The sequence below is a fragment of the Chiloscyllium plagiosum genome, chromosome 5 (assembly GCF_004010195.1).
Source record: "Chiloscyllium plagiosum isolate BGI_BamShark_2017 chromosome 5, ASM401019v2, whole genome shotgun sequence".
NCBI classification, from domain to species: Eukaryota; Metazoa; Chordata; class Chondrichthyes; order Orectolobiformes; family Hemiscylliidae; genus Chiloscyllium; species Chiloscyllium plagiosum.
Window position 1 is genome coordinate 107197506 of NC_057714.1, and position 19257 is coordinate 107216762.

Below are 19257 nucleotides of genomic sequence, written 5' to 3' on the forward strand. Positions count from 1 at the left end.
TTTACAGGGAAATTAAATGAATCAGTAATGCAGCAGATGAGGTAAAGTTGCAATTATAAGAAATAAAAGATATTTTCCCTTTCACTACTCAGACTATCCTTAAAGATCATGCCACATTTATGTATTCAGGGCAGAACATCACACATATCTGCAATGTTTGCAATCTTTTATTATGATGTATCTGTTTTTTGCTATAATGGAATCCTCATTCTTTGAAATATATTCTAAAAGGATGTTAAGAGGAAAAGGTAAATGCAAATAAAATTGGAGTGCAGCAGTGTTTGGTGTGCCCATAGCAACCAGAAGGAGCAGGAAGTGGAGGGTCAGAGGTGAAAGAAGATGGCCGCTGCTGGTTACAAGCTGCTCTCAGCTTGCCTGACATTTGCTTTGTTGTGAGCAGGAAACTTTTCAGTTATGACCAGCGATTTTCGGCAGAAAGAGTCGGGCACGGAGGTAAGGTGCAGTGTGAGGTGAGATTGGGTCTCCGCAGAGATTGTGGCTGATGTTTCACTGAGGCTACTTCGAAGGAACCTGTCCAAAACAACACGGGCAGCAGGAGGTTCAGTTCTCCCCCCTCAAACCTGAACTACGTTCTGCAGTGATTTTTTTTTTATCAAGCATAGCTAGAGGCACCGAGATTTTGAAATCTTTTGGTACACGATCTAGAGAGGAGATGATATTTTCTTTCCCCCGCAGTTGTCAGGATTTGAAATGCCTCCCCCCACCCCCCAACATGTAGATTGACTAAGATGTTACAGAAATGAGAGTGTGGTGGAAACTGACCCTCAGATCATTTTGAAGGGGACTTGGGCATGTAATCGAGATTGAGGAAATGAATGAGTTACAGCCACCAAGTAGAAATGTGGGTCTAATACAGAGGTATTCTGAGAGATCATTCATGGATACACACTTAAGGTGGCTTTTACATTTTAAGTTGTTTTGTTTTTTTAATAATGCCAGCACAAACCTTCTCATAATTCATTCTCTCTCTTGTCAATCACACTCAACATTTTCAATTTGTTTTATTAGTTTTTGTTGACAGTTCATCTTTTGGACTAAATTAGTTTTTTTGTTTGTCCATCATTTTTGAAATACCCTTTTCAAAGAGATTATTTAATTTTGGAGATTGCACCTCAGTATATTATTGTTATGATTGTATTTGTCTTGCCTCAATAAGTGTTCAGATTTAATTGTGGTTCAATATTGGTTGTAAATGAAGTGTGTTTATAGAAACATACAAATCTATAGCCAGTCAGCCCTAGTATGCCTGTGCTGTCTCATATAAGGAGAAGTAATGAAAGGGCATAAGCCCTTCCTGAAGAAAGGCTTATGCCGAAACGTCGATTCTCCTGTTCCCTGGATGCTGCCTGACCTGCTGCGCTGTTCCAGCAACACATTTTCAGCTCTGATCTCCAGCATCTGCAGACCTCACTTTCTCCCCTAAGGAGAAGTAATGCCTAGTCTCTCACCCCACTCTTGCCACCTGTAACCCTGTAAACTGATCACCCTCAATTAACTGTCGTACTCCTGTTTTAAGTGTATTTAGGGACTTGGTTTTCTAGGAAAGTATTCTGAATCCTGACAATTCCCTTTGTGAAAAAAAGCTCCTAATTTCTCCTCCAGATCCCCCAATGATTTTAAAATTTGTGGTTTTTGGTTACTGACCCACGTGCCTGAGGGAGCATTCTTTCCCATCCTGCTTGATCAAAAATTCCTTATCGCCTTGAAAACTTTGATTCGGTCTCTTGTCAATATTCTTTGTTCCAAGAACAGTCCTTGCTTTTCCAACTTCTCATAACTGAAGTCTCTCATTTCTGTAACATCTTAGTCAATCTACATTCTATCCTTTTAAAGGCCTTCACATGTTACCAGAGAGTGTTTCACTCAGATTTCGCCACACTATTTCAGCTGAGGTCTTACCAGTGATTTGCAAAGTTCTAGCATGATCTCTTTATTTTCAGGTTTTATGTTTCTATTTATAAACTTCTATAATCCTTATATCTTAATCATAATTTTATCAATTCTCTACCAGCTTCAAGGTTTTGTGCATATGCACTTTCAAAATGATGCCCTTTGTAGCATGCAGTCTTTCTATATGAGTCGTTCCCAATTGCATCACTTTAGACTCCTCTGCAATGAGATCATCTGCTATACTTCACATGATCACAGGATCATAGAATGGTTACAGTGCAGAAAGGGACATTCAACTCCATATATCTGAAGGAAAAAATCACCTGCTTTTCCCCATAGTCCTGCACCTGTTTCCTTTTTTAGATAATAACCTAATTCTCTCAGAATGCTCTGATGGAACCTGCCTCCACTATGTTCTCTGGCAGTGAATTCCAGATCCTGACTACTCACTGTATTTAAAGGCTTTTTCTCATGTCGCTTTGCTTCTTTTGCCAGTCGCCTCAAAATTTATGCTGTCTGGTCCTGTCTTTTCACCAATGGGAATAGTTTATCTCTATCTGCACTGTCCAAATCTGTCATAATTTTGAAAACCTGTATCAATGCTCCTCACAACCTTTTCTTCGCCAAAGTGAACAGCCCAACTTATCCAATCTTTATATAACTGTTTGTCTTCCTGAAATCCTTCTGATTAATATTTTCAATGCTCTCTCTATGCCTTAAAGTCCTGCTGATCTTTTATTTTATTCATTTACAAGACACGAGGCCAGCATTTATTGCCCATCCCTAATTGCTGTGTTTCTGGAGTCACATGTAGGTCAGTCAGATAAGGTGAGGATGGCAGTTTATTTCCCGAAGGAAATTACTGAACTACATGAGTTTTTCCTGACAATCGACAATGGATTCATGGTCATCATTAGACTCTTAATTCCAGATTTCTTTTATTAGATTCAAATTCCCGCCATCTAATGTGGGGGGTTTGAACCCCAGAACATTAGCTGGGTCTCTGAATTAACAGTCTGGCAATAATACCACGAGGCCGTTGCCTCCCCTTTTTGCCACCCTGTTTTTCCATTCTAAAGTCCACAATTAACCTCATGACTACTATATAGCCAGATTTTGTTACATTTTGTAAACTTTACAGTGCTGCTCCCTCAACCCAAAATGCCATCATCACTCCCTCCCACCAATATCTCTCCCACTGTCATATCTATGTATCAGAGTTCCTCGAGAAAGTAACATAAGCTGGGGATAAAGGGAAACTAGTCGATATGCTTTATTAGATTTCCAGAGGCCATTTAATGAAGTGTTGTGTCAAACATCAATGAGGAAAATAAAAGCTCATGGTGTCGGCAATAGCACATTAGTATGGATAGAAGATTGGTAAGCCAGCAGAACCAGAGAGTAGGTGTAAATGGGTCTTTTTCAATTTGGCAAGATGGGATGAGTGGTTTGCCACAGGGATCAGTGCTGGACCTCAACTGTTTACAATTTATATAAGTTACTTTGTTGAAGGGATAAAAGATATAGTTGCTAAATTTGCTGCTGAGGTAAACAGCATCCAAGAACTACAAAGAGCAAAAGAAAAATATCTATACAATGTTTTCAAGAAAAACGGGTAGCCAACAAACCCAACCCATCGATTCCTCAGAAACAAACCCAAACAAGCAGACACAACACAACCAGATACTATACCCACATTACCTTACATCAAAAACATATCAGAAATGACTTCCAAAGTACTCAGACCTCTTGGCATCATGGGAGCCCACAAACCTACCAACATACTTAAACAGCGATTAACGAATCTACAGGATCCATTATAGAACATAGAACAATACAGCACAGAACAGGCCCTTTGGCCCACGATGTTGTGCCGAACATTTGTCCTAGCTTAAGCACCCATCCATGTACCTATCCATTAGATACCACCAGCAAAACTAACGTCATTTACAAGATACCATGGTGGGTGGCACGGTGGCACAGTGGTTAGCACTGCTGCCTCACAGCGCCAGAGACCCAGGTTCAATTCCCGACTCAGGCGACTGACTGTGTGGAGTTTGCACATTCTCCCCGTGTCTGCGTGGGTTTCCTCCGGGTGCTCCGGTTTCCTCCCACAGTCCAAAGATGTGCGGGTCAGGTGAATTGGCCATGCTAAATTGCCCGTAGTGTTAGGTTAAAGGGGTAAATGTAGGGGTATGGGTGGGTTGCGCTTCGGCGGGTCGGTGTGGACTTGTTGGGCCAAAGGGCCTGTTTCCACACTGTAAGTAATCTAATCTAATCTAATCTAACTGTAAGAAACACTACATCAGACAAACCAGCAGGAAACCTGCCACCAGGATACATGAACACCAACTGGCCACCAAAAGACACGACCCACTCTCACTAGTTTCCACATATACAAACAAAGAAGGACACCACTTTGACTGGGACAGCACACACATCCTAGGACAGGTGAATCAATGACACGCACGAGAATTCTTAAAGGCATAGCATTCTAACCAGAACTCCATCAATAAACACATTGATTTAGATCCCATCTACCTTCCCTTGAAAAAAAGAACCAAAAATGACATCACCCACCTTAAGAAACCAAGACCTATAAATAGAGAGGTGAGACATGCCACCAGTGCTTCACCGGACACTCTCACTGATGATGTTACCTAGTATGGTGATGAAACATCTGAAAACAAACCTTCATGCTCAGTGAGCTAACTTACAGACTCATAAATATGTCCTCTTCATAACTTTTTTGCCTACTTGTTAGAGGATTACAAAAAGGTATAGGTTAACTGAGTGGGCAAAGATCCAGAAATTGCTGTAAAATGTGAGAAAATGTGAAATTGTCCATTTTGACAGGAAAAATAAAAGGAATACAATCATTACTTGATCTTCTCAATTACTCAATACATATTGCAAGTGCAACTATTTTTCCCTCAACTCCCCCCTCTTTTTAAAAAAAGAACATAGACCATAGAACATTACAGCACAGTCCAGGCCCTTCAGCCATCGATGTTGCGCCAACCCGTGGAACCAATCTGAAGCCCATCTATCCTACACTATTCTCTTTTCATCCATATGTTTATCCAATGACCATTTAAATGCCCTTAAAGTTGGCAAGTCTACTACTGCTGCTGACAGTGCATTCCATGCCCATATTACTCTGAGTAAAGAAACTACCTCTGACATCTGTCCTATATCTATCACCCCTCAGTTTAAAACTATGTTCCCCTCGTGCTAGCCATCACCATCCGAAGAAAAAGGCCCTCACTGTCCACTTATCTAACCCTCTGATTGTCTTGTATGTCTCAATTAAGTCACCTCGCAACCTTCTTCTTTCTAATGAAAACAGCCTCAAGTCCCTCAGCCTTTCCTCATAAGACCTCAGGCAACATCCTAGTAAATCTCCTCTGAACCCTTTCCAAATCTTTCACCTCCTTCCAATAATATGGTGACCAGAACGATACACAATACTTCAAGTGCGGCCGCACCAGAGTTTTGTATGGCTGCAGCGTGATCTTGTGGCTCCGAAACACAATCCCTCTACCAATAAAAGCTAACACACTGTATGCCTTCTTAACAACTCTGTCAACCTGGGTAGCAACTTTCAGAGATCGATATACATGGATACCGAGATCTCTTTGCTCATCTACACAACCAAGAACCTTACCATTAGTCCATTATAAATATATAAATATTTACCATTATAAAGATATAAAATTCTACTGTTTTAACATTCGCTTGACATTTCCATGATGCGGAGTAAATATTTCACATATTTCAAATATTTCAAAATTATTGTGAGTCTGAATTGAAAAGTATTATAGTGGAAATAAGTATTTTTAATTTGGTGAATTGTATATATTAGTCTCCATTGTTATCAAACTCACTTTTTTAATAACGGTTTTTTAATAATGGTCAGAGTATTGAGTACAGGAGTTCGGAGGTCATGCAGTGGCTGTACAGGACATTGGTTAGGCCACTGTTGGAATATTGCGTGCAATTCTGGTCTTCTTCCAATCGGAAAGATGTTGTGAAACATGAAAGAGTTCAGAAAAGATTTACAAGGATGTTGCCAGGGTTGGAGAATCTGAGCTACAGGGAGAGGCTGAACAGGCTGGGGCTGTTTTCCCTGGAGCATCGGAGGCTGAGGAGTGACTTTATAGAGGTTTACAAAATTATGAGTGGCATGGATAGGATAAATAGGCAAAGTCTTTTCCCTGGGGTTGGGGAGTCCAGAACTAGAGGGCCTAGGTTTAGGGTGAGAGGGGAAAGATATAAAAGAGACCTAAGGGGCAACTTTTTCACACAGAGGGTGGTACGTGTATGGAATGAGCTGCCAGAGAATATGGTGGAGGCTGGTACAATTGCAATATTTATGAGGCATTTGGACGGGTGTATGAATAGGAAGGGTTTGGAGGGATATGGGCCGGCTGCTGGCAGGTGGGACTAGATTGGGTTGGGATATCTGGTCAGCATGGACAGGTTGGACCGAAGGGTCTGTTTCCATGCTGTACATCTCTATGACTCTATGACTAACTCCTGCATTTTAATTGTGTCCAGCGCTGTCCTTGAAATGTGTGGGTTTGTGGTTTTCCCAGAGCTATCACACTGCCAGGTAAAAATGTGACAACAAGCAACTACAATGCAAAATGCCTTTGAAAGCAGGGTTTGGGATTCGGGTCCAGAATTTGGGCTCTAGCAGCTGTCTTTTTCCACTCCTGTCCCATTTTTCTGCAAGGTGGAGAAAGTCAGATTGGGGGAGAGTGGAGAAAGAGAAATGGATGAATACATTTGGACTGAGTGGGGAAGGAGAACTAGGGAGGGAGAGCATAGTTTGAATGGGTAAGTTGGGATAGGACAGCATAACTGAATGTGGGAGAGACTGATTCGGAAGAGGACTCTTTTCTGGTATGTGGAGAGGAGCTTCACTATGTTTTCTTTCACCAGGGAATATGGAGAGAGAAGTTGAAATTTGTGTTAGGATACAATAGGATAACATTGTAATAAAATTACTGAAAAAAAATGCAGATTACCATATTGTTATATTTGTCTATAAATCCAAAGCTTTAATAGTAACCTGTCGGGTGATATTGTCATTGGACTATAATTCAGAGACCCAGGTAGTGTTCTGGGGACCTGGATTCAAACCTCACCACTGCACATCGAAAAATCTGGCATTTTAAGTCTGCTGATGATAATGAAACCATTGTGATTGTTGTAAAAATCCATCTAGCCTACATGGAGTACTGTGAGCAGATCTGGGCAGCACACCTTATGAAGGATACATTGGCCTTGGTAGAGTACACTGTAGGTTTACAAGAATCATATCTGGACTTCAGGAGTTAAGTTATGAAGAGAGATTATTCAACTTAGGCCTGGTGTTTTGAGAATTTACAAGGTTAGGGTGATTGATTAAAGTCCTCAAGATATTAATAGATAGGTTAGGTACAAGTAAACTATTCCCACTGGCTGGGGATTCTAGAACTAGGGGACGCAGTCTGAAATTACGGGCCAGACCATTCAGGAGAATGTTAGGAAGCACTTTCACAGAACAAGAGTGGTAGAGGTGTGGAACTCTCTTGCACAAACAGGAGTTAGTTTGCTAGATCAGTTGTTAGTTTTAAATCTAAAGTGGATAATTTTTTGTTGAACAGAAGTATTGAGTGATATGGGCCAAAGAGCAGGTGTGTGGGGTTAGTCCACAGATCGGCAAGGGTCTCATTGAATGGCTGAAACTTTATTGCTGGAACAGCACAGAAGTATTGAGTGATATGGGCCAAAGAGCAGGTGTGTGGGGTTAGTCCACAGATCGGCAAGGGTCTCATTGAATGGCAAAACAGGCTCAAGGGCTGAATTGCCTATTCCTGTTTGTATATTCCTGTATTGCCTTTTAAGAAAAAAAACTACCATCCTTACCTGGACTGGTCTGTCTGTGCCCAGACTCAAACAATGTGCCCTCAATGGCCTAGCAAGCCACTCTCAGTTGTATCAAAACATTAAAAAATCTGAAAAAAATTAATAGAATCATTTGGTTGACCTTTTGACAGAATGATCAGACATCTCAAACTGACCTAGACCCATTTGCCAGCATTTGGACCATATCCCTGTAAACCCTTCCTCTTCATATACTCATCCAGATGCCTTTTAAATTCTGTAATAGTGCCTGCCTCCACCACTAGCTTTAGCAGTTCATTTCGTACATGCACCACCCTCTACATGAAAAAGTTACCTCTCAAGTCCTTTTTAAATTTTTCCCCCTCACCTTAAATCTAATTCTCAAGTTTTGGACTCCACAACCGTAGGAAAAAGACTTTGGTTGTTCCCCCTTTCCATGCCCCTCAACCAGATGGACCACCTAGCACCAGAAATGACAATACAAATTCAGCCCTGTTGACCCTGCAAAGTCCTCCATACTAAACTCTGGGGGTTACAGCCTAAACTAGGAGAGCTGCATACCCACAGAGTGGTCAAACAATAGCTTGACATTATCATAATCAAGGAATCATACCTTAATAGACCACATTCTAGATAGTGCCAGCATTACAGTTCAAAAGATAAGACAGAAGCATTTTCCTTCAATCTTCAGCCAGACATGCCAAGTAGATGATCCAGGTCGGCGTCTTTCAGATATCCCCAGCATCACAGATGCTACTCTTCAACCAATTCAATTCAATTCTCTCCATGTGATATCAAGAAACGGCTGAATGTACCAGATAATGTAAAGGCTATGGGCCCTGACAACATTCCAGCAATAGAACTGAAGATGTGACTTCTAAGCTATCTGCATCCCTATAGTTACCACATTGGCATTTACTTAAGAATGTGGCAAATTGACCAGGTATGACAGAAAGCAGGACAAACTCAACCTGACCAATTACTCCCGTCAGTTAACTCTTACAGAGCAATATAGATGAGCTGGTCAGTTAGGCTGAATAGTGGCAAATTAAATGTAATGCTGAAAAGTGTAAGGTAACGCATTTTTGGAGTTCTAACAAAGCAAGGGACTACAAGGGAACCTCAATTATCTGAACGAGATGGGCACTATTTCGTTCGGATAATCGCTTATTTGGTTAATCGATTAAATAAATGCCTTTCCTCTAGGGCTTGGAGTTCTTAAAGTCTGCTCCCTATTCAGGAGACGCAGCAGCACACAATGCGCGAGACCCCGCCCCCAACAACCCCATCCAACACCACCCCCTGCCCACCCTGGCCCCCCAACCCTATCCAATATCACCCTGCCAACACCGTACCCCACCCCGTCCACCCCTGCCTCCTCTCCGGGGTAGCCTGACTGGACACCAACAACAAGACTGCTGCAGCAGCTGCCTTTGTGGGTAAGTCTCCAAATAGTGCGCGCGCACAAGCACACACAGCCACACACACAACTTTTTAATGCAACTTTTTGACAGGTTCCACATTTGCCCTGTACAGGACAATATTGGAGAGATTATCTGGGGGGAAGCGTGGGGGGGTGTGGGGTGGGGTTTGGGTACATCCCTCTGTAGAACTCCAGGGAAAATGTGGGGTGAGAGAGAGGGCAGGAGGTCAGTCATTTGGAGGTGGTGCATATTTAATCACCGTAAACAAAAGACGCGATCACTGTTGGAAACACGTCTTTGATGTAATGTTTCTATCGGGACTTCGAGATCTCCTTCGGATAATTGGTATTAGGATAATCGAGGTTCCTCTGTACATGCCGTAGCTGGCCTAGTAATCCAGCGGCCCCAGCTAATGCTCTGGGGACGTGGGTTCATATCTCACCATGCAGCTAGTGGAATTTAAATTCTATTGATAAAATCTGGAATTGAGAGCTAGTCGTGGTAATCATGAAACTATTATAGACATAGCAATTACCTTCCAAATTGCTTGCTGTGCCTGCATGTTAGCTTTCAATGACTAACAAATAAGGACACCTAGGTCCAGTTTTCATCAACATTTTCCAATCTCCCATCTTTTAGAAAATATGATGCATCTTTGTTCTCCTCCAAAAGTGGATAACTGCACACTCATCCACATGACATTGCATTTGCCACACTCTGGCTCTCTCAGACCCTGTCTAAATCCCCTTGAAAACTTTTTGCATCCTCCTCAAAAATCATATTTCCACCAAATTTTGTATCTTTGGGAAATGTGGAAATATTTCAATTAGCCTAAGCATCCAAATCATCAAGCAGTGTTCCACGAGTCATACAGCAGATCCAACTTTATCAGAAGCCTTTGAAAATCCAACGACACCACATTCACTGGTTCTCCCTTATTGATTCAGTGAATAAAATCCCCAAAACACTCTTATTGGGTTTGTCAGTCATGATGTCCCCTCCATAAATCCATGCTAATTTTGCTCAATCAGACATTATTTTCTGATTATCCAGTAATTACATCCTCTATAATAGATTCCTGTATTTCCCCTACAAATGTTCACTACATGTCATTTGAGGAATGACGTAGAGTCATAGAGGTTTACAGCATAGAAACGGCCCTTCTACCCAACTTGTCCATGCCACCCAGTTGTTACAATTAATCTAGTCCCATTCGCCTGCATTGGTCTGTATCCCTCCATACTAATTCTATTCATGTACCTATCCAGATCTTTCTTAAATGACAAAATTGTACTTGGCTCCACCACAACCTCTGGCAGCCCGTTCCAGACACTCACCACCCTCTGTGTGGAAATAATTTCCCCTCTGGACCCTTTTGTATCTCTTTATTGCTGGAACAGCACAGCAGGTCAGGCAGCATCTAGGGAACAGGAGATCTCACTTTCTCCTTTTGTATCTCTCCCTTCTTACTCTAAACCTATGCCCTCTAGTTTTAGACTCTCCTACCATGAGGCAAAGCTATTGGCTATCTACCTTATCTTTGCCTCTCATGATTTTATAGACCTGTATAAGGTCACCCCTCCATTTTCTGTGCTCCAGAGAAAAAGTCCCACCCTATCCAGTGTCTCCTTATAACTCAAATCTTTCTGCTCTCCTTACCTGAAATGGCCGATCATGCCACTCAGTTTAAATACAGTTAGGGATGGGCAATATTCCAACCTCGTGAAAGAACAAAAAAAAGTCAACCCTTTCAACTGAAATCTCGTATCTCCTGTAGTCAGGCAAAAAATGTTTTAAAAATGTCTTGATGCTCCAGGCTTAATGTCAAAGCCTTCTCCAGAGATAGATGTCTCAGCCAGTAATAATTTTAAGAGATGTATCATCCAATGATAGTCAAACTCATTGGATACCAAAGAAAAAAAACAGTTAATGTTCAATCTGTGCCCATGTCCTGCAGAGTTTCTGAACAAATTTATTTTCTTACAGATGTGACCAGTAGTAGGTAAAAAAGAGTTGTTACAACACAGTTGTATGCAGATGTAAGTCAAATTTGAAGTGATTAGGAATTTTACCTCATTACTGAAATATTGATTTTGGTATTTTGATAGCTGCTTGTTCGGCTAAAAGGGAGAAGTTCTCTGAAACGTCTTGAACCACGGCTATTTAGTGAAGAAGGATTCCCAAGTCATGGTAAGGAATCACAAAGCATTAACAATATTGTGAGGAACCATGTTTGCACATTCAACCCATAATTCCATCTGGTTTTAAAAGAATGTTCCAGAGCAACATTTTATTCCAATAAAAAGTGCAAACCTATATTTTAGTACTCATAAAAGCATGCTTAACTGTTTTCTGCTAATTGAGCAAACTAAATGCTAAAGAAAAAAAAAGACTTGCATGTATATAGAACCTTCCATAACTACTGCACATCTCAAAGTGCTTTACAGCCAATCAAGTACTTTGTTTTGAAGTGTAGCTCCTGTTTTAATGTAGGAAAAGTGACAACACATTTGCATACATTAAGCTCACCGAAACAGCAATGTGATAAAGACTAGATAATCAGTATTTTGTAATGTTGATTTGAGGGATAAGTATTGGTTAAGGCACAGAATCTCAGAATTGTTACAGTACAGGAAGTGGCCATTTGGCCCATCTACAAACAAGCTTCATTACCTAGTGTTGTGGGTAAATCACCACAAGATACCTTTAATTCAACGATTCGTTAAGTAATTTCACAATCAAGTGCTGAAACAATAATTCAAACTTTATTGCATGTAGCAACCAAATGTAAGACCACTCAAGTAAGCAAGTAGAAGCCTGCGACCCAACCTAGCTATTACCTGACTAATGGTGAAATCTGGCCAGGATTTCAATCAGCGGTGGTCTCATACTGGTGGGAGGAATCTCCAGGGTTTGATCCTTGGGCAGAGTTGTACTTCGAAGTTCTGCGAAGGTGGGGTTCTGGTGCTCGATTCTTATACAGATTTTTGTCCTTCGGACTACATGTGATTATTATTGACTTTTTAAAAAATCCCTTTTATCCAAATTATTGCAAATCTGCAGCTGGGCTTCTTATCGCAAAGTAATTTCTTTGTTTCTTGTTACGTTTGGTATTCACTGTCTGTTCAAAGTTACAGCTTACCTGCACTAACTCATTAAATTCTTCTTCAGTTGTCCTTGTGGCAAAAAAGCATCCAGTTTATCAAACAGGTGCCAAAGCAGCTTTGTTTATGTAATCTTGCCAAGGTATGGCTAATGCTTGAGTCTCTGCATAGCAGCTTGTCTTTGTTCCTTAACAATTTATTCCAGACAGAGTTAGTGCTGTGTGTAATAGTTTATCTTTTGTTGGTTCATTCAGTCCATAAATTGTTCTGAAATTTATAATATCACATTAGCACCAATTTCCTCTTTTTCATCAGGTCCTTGTACATCATTCCTATCTAAATAATCATCCAATGCCCTCTTGAATGCTTCAATTAAACCTGTCTCCTCCACATTTCCAGTCAGTGTATTCCGCATCCTAACTACTCACTGTGTGATAAACCTTTTTTCTCGCACCCTTGCATCTTTTGCACGTCACTTTAAATCTATACCCTGTCATTCTTCTTTCCTTAACGAATGGCAGCAGCTTCTCTCGATCTTTTCTATTCAGCCTGCTCATGATTTTGAAAACAAAAAACAAATCTCCAGTTCATTGCCTTCTCTTCAAGGAAAGAGTAGTCCCAACTTCCCCAATCTATCCTTCTAAATGAAGTTTCTCATTCCTGGAATGATTGTTGTAAATCATTTCTGCATTCTTTCCAATGTTTTTACATTTTTGCTATAATGTGGCACCTGCAACTGTACACAGTACTCCAGCTGCGGTCTGAAAAGTGCCTTGTACAATTTCTACAGCTCCTCCTTGCTCTTGCTGTCTATCCCCTCATTAATAAAACTAGGGTCACTGAATGACTTATTAACTGCTCTTTCCACCTGTCCTGACACCTTTAATGTCGAGAGTGTGGTGCTGGAAAAGCACAGCAGGTCAGGCAGCATCCGAGGAGCAGGAGAATTGATGTTTCGGGCATAAGCTGTGCATCAGGAATGAGGCCACCTTTAATGGACTGTACACATACACATCCGGATCCCTTTCTCCTGCACCTCTTTTAGAATTGTACAATCTGTTTTATATTGTCTTTTTCACACTCTTCCCATCAAATTCCCATGTAACTCTTCTCTGTCATAAACTCATCGACCACTTATCTGCCCACTCCTCCAATTTGTCCAATTTGTCAATCTCCTTTTGGAGTTCCACACTGTACTCCTCAAAAGCATCCTGTATTATTATACTTGTGTTCTCGAGTTCTGAGAAGATTTGTAGGTCAGGTTGAGGTTCTGGATGTAAGGTTGCTTGCTGAGCTGGAAGGTTCATTTTTAGACGTTTCGTCACTATACTAGATCACTAACACCAGTACTTCACAAGAGGCTCACTGATGATGTTACCTAGTATGGTGGCAAAATGTCTAAAAACGAACCTTCCAGTTCAGCGAGCAAACATAGATCCATACTTGTGTTCTGTTTGCACATCATCCCTGCGGTTATTCACCACGTTGGGGAGGAGTAGGGTAGGTGTAATGCAAAACAGCAACAGATGGATGAACTTTTGTGATATGTTGCAAATACTGTATTTCCTTGCCTTTAGCTGTGAACATATCATTTTCTTAAGTCTGAGGAACGTAACTGTGAAGTTCTATTTGTTAACCTTGGCATCCAGTTCCTGTCTCATACAGTGAGCAGTGGGAGGGAATGAGGGCCAGGAGCCAAGGATCAGGAACAGAATGTCACATTTCCACTTCAAAGCTTCAAAGCAGTGAAGAAGACAGTGATGTCAGTTGGCAGGAATGCTTTATCATGGTAAATTTTGAATTTATACTTGGCTTCTGTTTTTCAGCCATTTGATACCATTTTGGCATCTTATTGTGCAGTATTAATATAACTGGGAAGAATTTGGAAGCTACTGGCGCTCTATCTGACAACTCTTCCCTGGTTCATTTTGATCCAAGGAGAGGAAATGGTTGAAATAAAAACCACAAAGTGCTGGAGAAATTCAGTAAGTCTGGCAGTTTCTGTGGAGACAGAAATAAATTTAACATTCAAAATCCAAAATGACTTTTTGGAACCAAGCAAGAGTCATTTGGACTTGAAATGTTAACTATTTCTCTCTCCACAGATACTGCCAGATGTACTGAGTTTCTCCAGCACCTTCTATTTTTATTTCTGACCTCCAGCATCCACAGTCCTTTGCTTTTGTGAGAGGAAATGGTTGTATTGATTGGAGACTGCCAAAGGAAGTGGTGGAGGCGGGTACAATTACAATATTTAAAAGGCATCTGGATGGGTGTATGAATTGAAAGATTTGGGCCAAATGCTGGCAAATGGGACTAGGTCAGATTGGGATGGCTGGTCAGCGCAGACAAGTTGGACTGAAGGATCTGTTTTTGTGCTGTATGACTCTATGACTTAATTTCTGCCCCATGTACATTTGGAGGGTTATTTTTGCGCATAGTTAAATGGACTTGGCCACTTTGATATATTTGCTAATAAACCTTAATAATGAATCTTGAACAAGTGTTAAAATGGAGCATTAAAGAGATTTTAGCTCAGCATTTAAAAGAAAAAAAACAAGATTTAGCATAGTTTCATTAAAGCGGAATTGTGTATAACCAATTTACTGCAGTTCTCTGAGGAAGTAACGTACACTGTTTAACGGGGGGCATTAGACATTCTACATTTGGACTTCCAGCAGGCATTTGATAAGGTGACACATTATTGCAGAAAAAAAGAAGCTGAAGGTGTAGGGGGTGAAATATTAACATAGTTAGAAGATTGGCTGGCTGCAGACAGAAAACAGAATATGCATAAATGAGCATTTGTCTGATTGGCAGGATATAATGAGCGGAGTCCTATGCCGGGACCTCAACATTTTGCAGTTTATATAATTGACTTCGATGAGGGGAGTGATGGCATTGAGGCTAAATTTGCAAGTGATATCAAATCGGTATGTTGTGAAGAAGACATAAGTGGTTAGCACTGCTGCCTCACAGCGCCAGAGACCCGGGTTCAATTCCCGCCTCAGGCGACTGACTGTGTGGAGTTTGCACATTCTCCCCGTGTCTGCGTGGGTTTCCTCTGGGTGCTCCGGTTTCCTCCCACAGTCTAAAGATGTGCAGACTAGGTAAATTGGCCATGCTAAATTGCCCGTAGTGTTAGGTGAAGGGGTAAATGTAGGGGTATGGGTGGGTTGTGCTTCGGCGGGTCGGTGTGGACTTGTTGGGCCGAAGGGCCTGTTTCCACACTGTAAGTAATCTAATCTAATCTAAGAAGTTGTAGACAGACTTGGATAGATTGTGTGAGTGGGTAAAAATCTGACAGATGGAGAAGGTGTGGGAAGTTGTTCAGTTTGACAGGAAAAATAAAAGACCGAATATTACTCCAACAGAGAAGAACTGCACAAGGTTTGGGTATTATGGTGCATAAATCACAAAATGTTAGAAGGTTTATTAGCTTGATATGGATGAGTAATTTGTCTGGTCATGATAGGTTGGACAGACTGGGCTTATTTCCACTGGTGTTTAGAAGACATTGGGGTAACTCTAAGCTGTGTGGTTGTGTTGAGGTTCCTCTGAGGCTCCATGTATGCCAGTGTGTCGATGCACTGACTTTCGGTTTTGGAAGCTGATGTCACACATGGTCCGAGAAAGTCTGCGCACAGAGAAGAAATGAAATAGACAGAGTATTGATCCTGAGTGACGGATTGTAAGTCAGAATTGTATGCTTCAGTTGCCACCAATTCACCTTTCCACTTGAACACAGTTCTTGCATAAATGCCAAGAAGAAGTCTCCTATTGACTGCTGATGGAGAAGATTTGATCAAATGCATGCTCATACATCTCAACTTTTGTGTGTCTTGGGACTTCGCTGTGACTAAAATAAATGAAAATGTCACAGGTCCCGTCTCATCATAGTTCTGAAGCACTGCATCCAAGCTGCAACTAGAAAGTATTAGAAACAATATTCATATAATTTCACATTTAACCAAGTGTGGCATCAAGGAGCATAGCAATATGACCACCAATAGGAATCAGGGAATAAACTACATTGGTTGGAATCAAACTTGGCACAAAGGATGATGGTTCTGGTTTTTGGAGTTCAATCATCTTGGCTCCAGGACATCCCTGATGGGTAGCATCCTAGGCTCAACCATCTTCAGTTGTTTCATCAATGACCATCCCTCATTCCAGAGTCAAAGGTGAGGATGTTAGCTGATGATTTCGCATTTCACAACTCCTCAGATTCTGAAGTAGTCCATGTAAAACTGCAGCAGGACCTGGATAACATCCAGTTTTGGCTGAAAAGTGTAAAGTAACATTCATACCACACAATTGCTAGGCAATGATCATCTCCAATAAGAGACCATCTAACTATTGCCACTTGACATTCAAAAGCATTAACCTTGCTGAAAACCCCATTGTCAGCATCCTCGAAGTTACCATTGACCTGAAACTCAACTGGACTCGCAATATAAATAGAGTGGCTACAAGAACAGGTCAGAGGATAGGAATATTGCAGTGAATAACTCATCTCCTTACTCCCAAAGCCAATCCACCATTGACAAGACATAAGTATGATGGAATACTCTTCAGTTACAACAACACCCAAAGCTTGAGGTCACCCAGGATAAAAGCAATCTGCTAAATTGGCACATCCATAAACATTTAATCACTTCAGCACTAATATCAGTAGTAGCAGTGTGTATCCCAGCTCGCCACCACCTTCTTGTGGACAACTAGGGATGGGCAATAAACATTAACCCAGCAACAACACCCACATCTCTTAAATACATTTTTTTAAATTAGCTTGGGTTCCTGAAATCTGCTTAATAGCTTACCAGTGATCCTGCAATGCCAAGGCTACCAGTATGCAAACATCTCAGCATTATAACCATTTGTGAGATTCAAACTGTGTCCATTGGTGTGAGAATGAAAGACTCATAGGACCTGTCTCTTCAAAGACCGAGGAGCGTCAAACACATACACAGCAGTAGACAATGACCACAACTGCAGAATGGGCAGATAGTGCAAGTTAGAAGTACAGTTCCAAATACTTGGATACTAGCAAAGATTCCAAAGATATCGTCCTGTGAAGTCTTCACCAATTATGGTGCTACATTATGAAGGTGCAAAAGCAAGTTAAGAACCATCTCCAACACAACACTCTTGCATGTAGAAAGTGATGAAGGAAGCATCAACAACATGATGATGCTAATTGACCACAGCCAGCAGCAACATAACCATCAGTCAAGAGCAACTGAGAATAATAGCAACCTCTTTAGATGGTTATATGGTCACCGGATTAGGAAGAGTTGTCAAAACTACAAAGTGTTGTATCGAAGTTGGAAGTATCAATATTCTTAGCTCTGTTTTAACATCTCTATATAATTGATTAATTAAACATGCTTATGTCTTTTGTCTTTCTATTTGGGATTTGTCTTCCTTTGAAAAAGGGAGATGTGTTATGAGCCAGTGTTGATATGCAATATACCTTTTAAGGGATGTGTTCAAGGTATCATCACGTCATGGCATATCATAGAGATGTACACCATGGAAACAGATCCTTCGTCCATGCCAACCAGCTATCCTAAACTAATCTAGTCCCATTTGTCAGCACTTGGCCAATATCCCTCTAAACCCTTCCTATTCATATACCCATTCAGATGCCTTTTAAATGTTGTAATTGTACCAGCCTCCACCACTTCCTCTGGCAGCTCATACACACACCACCCTCTGCATGAAAAGGTTGCCCCTTGATCGCCTTTAAATCTTTCTCCTCTCACCCTAAACCTATGTCCTCTAGTCGTGGACTCTCCACCTTGGGGGAAAAGACCTTGACTATTTACCCGTAATTTTATAAACCTTTGGTCACCCCTCAGCCTCCAACGCTCCAGGGAAACCTAATGGATTAAAGCTCTCCGTCTCTCTCTATCTTACTGTGCTCTATTCTTTTGCAGCAGGACACATTGATGGAAGCTTGATACAGTACATCCAAATTACAGTACATCCCAATTTGAACCCAGGCATGCAAGTGTCTGCGTTTGTAATGTTCAGATGCAAATATCAGGAGCTGCAATGAAATCTCATTATAATCTTCAGTACTACATGGAATCTCATACTTGTTACAGGAGCCAGCATAAGTATCGCATTGTGATAGTTGCAGATTATCTGTATTTCTTGACTTGTCATGTCACGTCTCACACGTGTGTCTGGGGACATATATAGGCTTGACAAGTAAGGATGGCAGATTTTTATTCTCTAAAGCACATTAGTGAACGAAATTAGTTTTTACGTCAAATTACTATGTTGCTATTAGACTAGTTGTTTTTCTTAAATTCCAGATTTATTAATTGAATTTAAATTTCACCATCTGCTTAGTGGAATTGAAAACACTTGTTTGCAGAACATCAGCCTGGGTTTTGGACTACTACTTCCCAAAAATATGACACAGAGAGGAGATAAATATCAACATGACATCATAATGATGGGAAAGTTGGAAACAATTAATCCATGGTATTAGACTTATTCATTTGTTACCTAAACCAAGCAAGTCAGCAGGGCACCATTACAGAGGCAAAATACTGTGGATTCTGGTAAACTGGAAGTACTCAGTGAATCTGAGTATTGCTATGAAGACAGAAACACACTTAATGTTTCAGTTCTTCAATCTTTTGTCAGAATTGGAACAGTTTTGAAAACAAACATGCAGTATGGCAAAATTAATGGTAAGCCAGAGGAGTGAGAAGATTTTTAAAAACCAACATAAGATGACTAAAAAAAGGGTGAATATGATCTTTCAGAGTAAACTTGCAAGTAATATTACAACAGAAGGCAAGGGCTTGTCTAAATATATACAAAGGAAGAGAGAGGCCAAAGTGAACATAGGCTCCTTAGATAATGAGGCTGGGAAATAATAATAACTGGGAACCTGGAATTGG

General features: G+C 40.9%; 1 protein-coding gene across 2 annotated transcripts in view; it reads left to right on the forward strand.

Moving 5' to 3' along the window:
- The first annotated feature begins 334 nt into the window (after positions 1–334).
- Positions 335–19257, forward strand: part of xrcc2 (X-ray repair complementing defective repair in Chinese hamster cells 2) — a 32998-nt gene continuing 14075 nt past the window's right edge. Inside the window, exons 1-2 of one of the 2 annotated variants that reach the window (XM_043690736.1) lie at positions 335–453; positions 11339–11420. In XM_043690736.1, coding sequence (XP_043546671.1) covers positions 415–453; positions 11339–11420 — 121 coding nt within the window. In that variant the 5' untranslated portion in view covers positions 335–414. Of the gene's footprint in view, positions 454–11338; positions 11421–13983; positions 14124–19257 lie in introns of those variants that run through there. The other variant, XM_043690737.1, reaches the window with a different exon arrangement.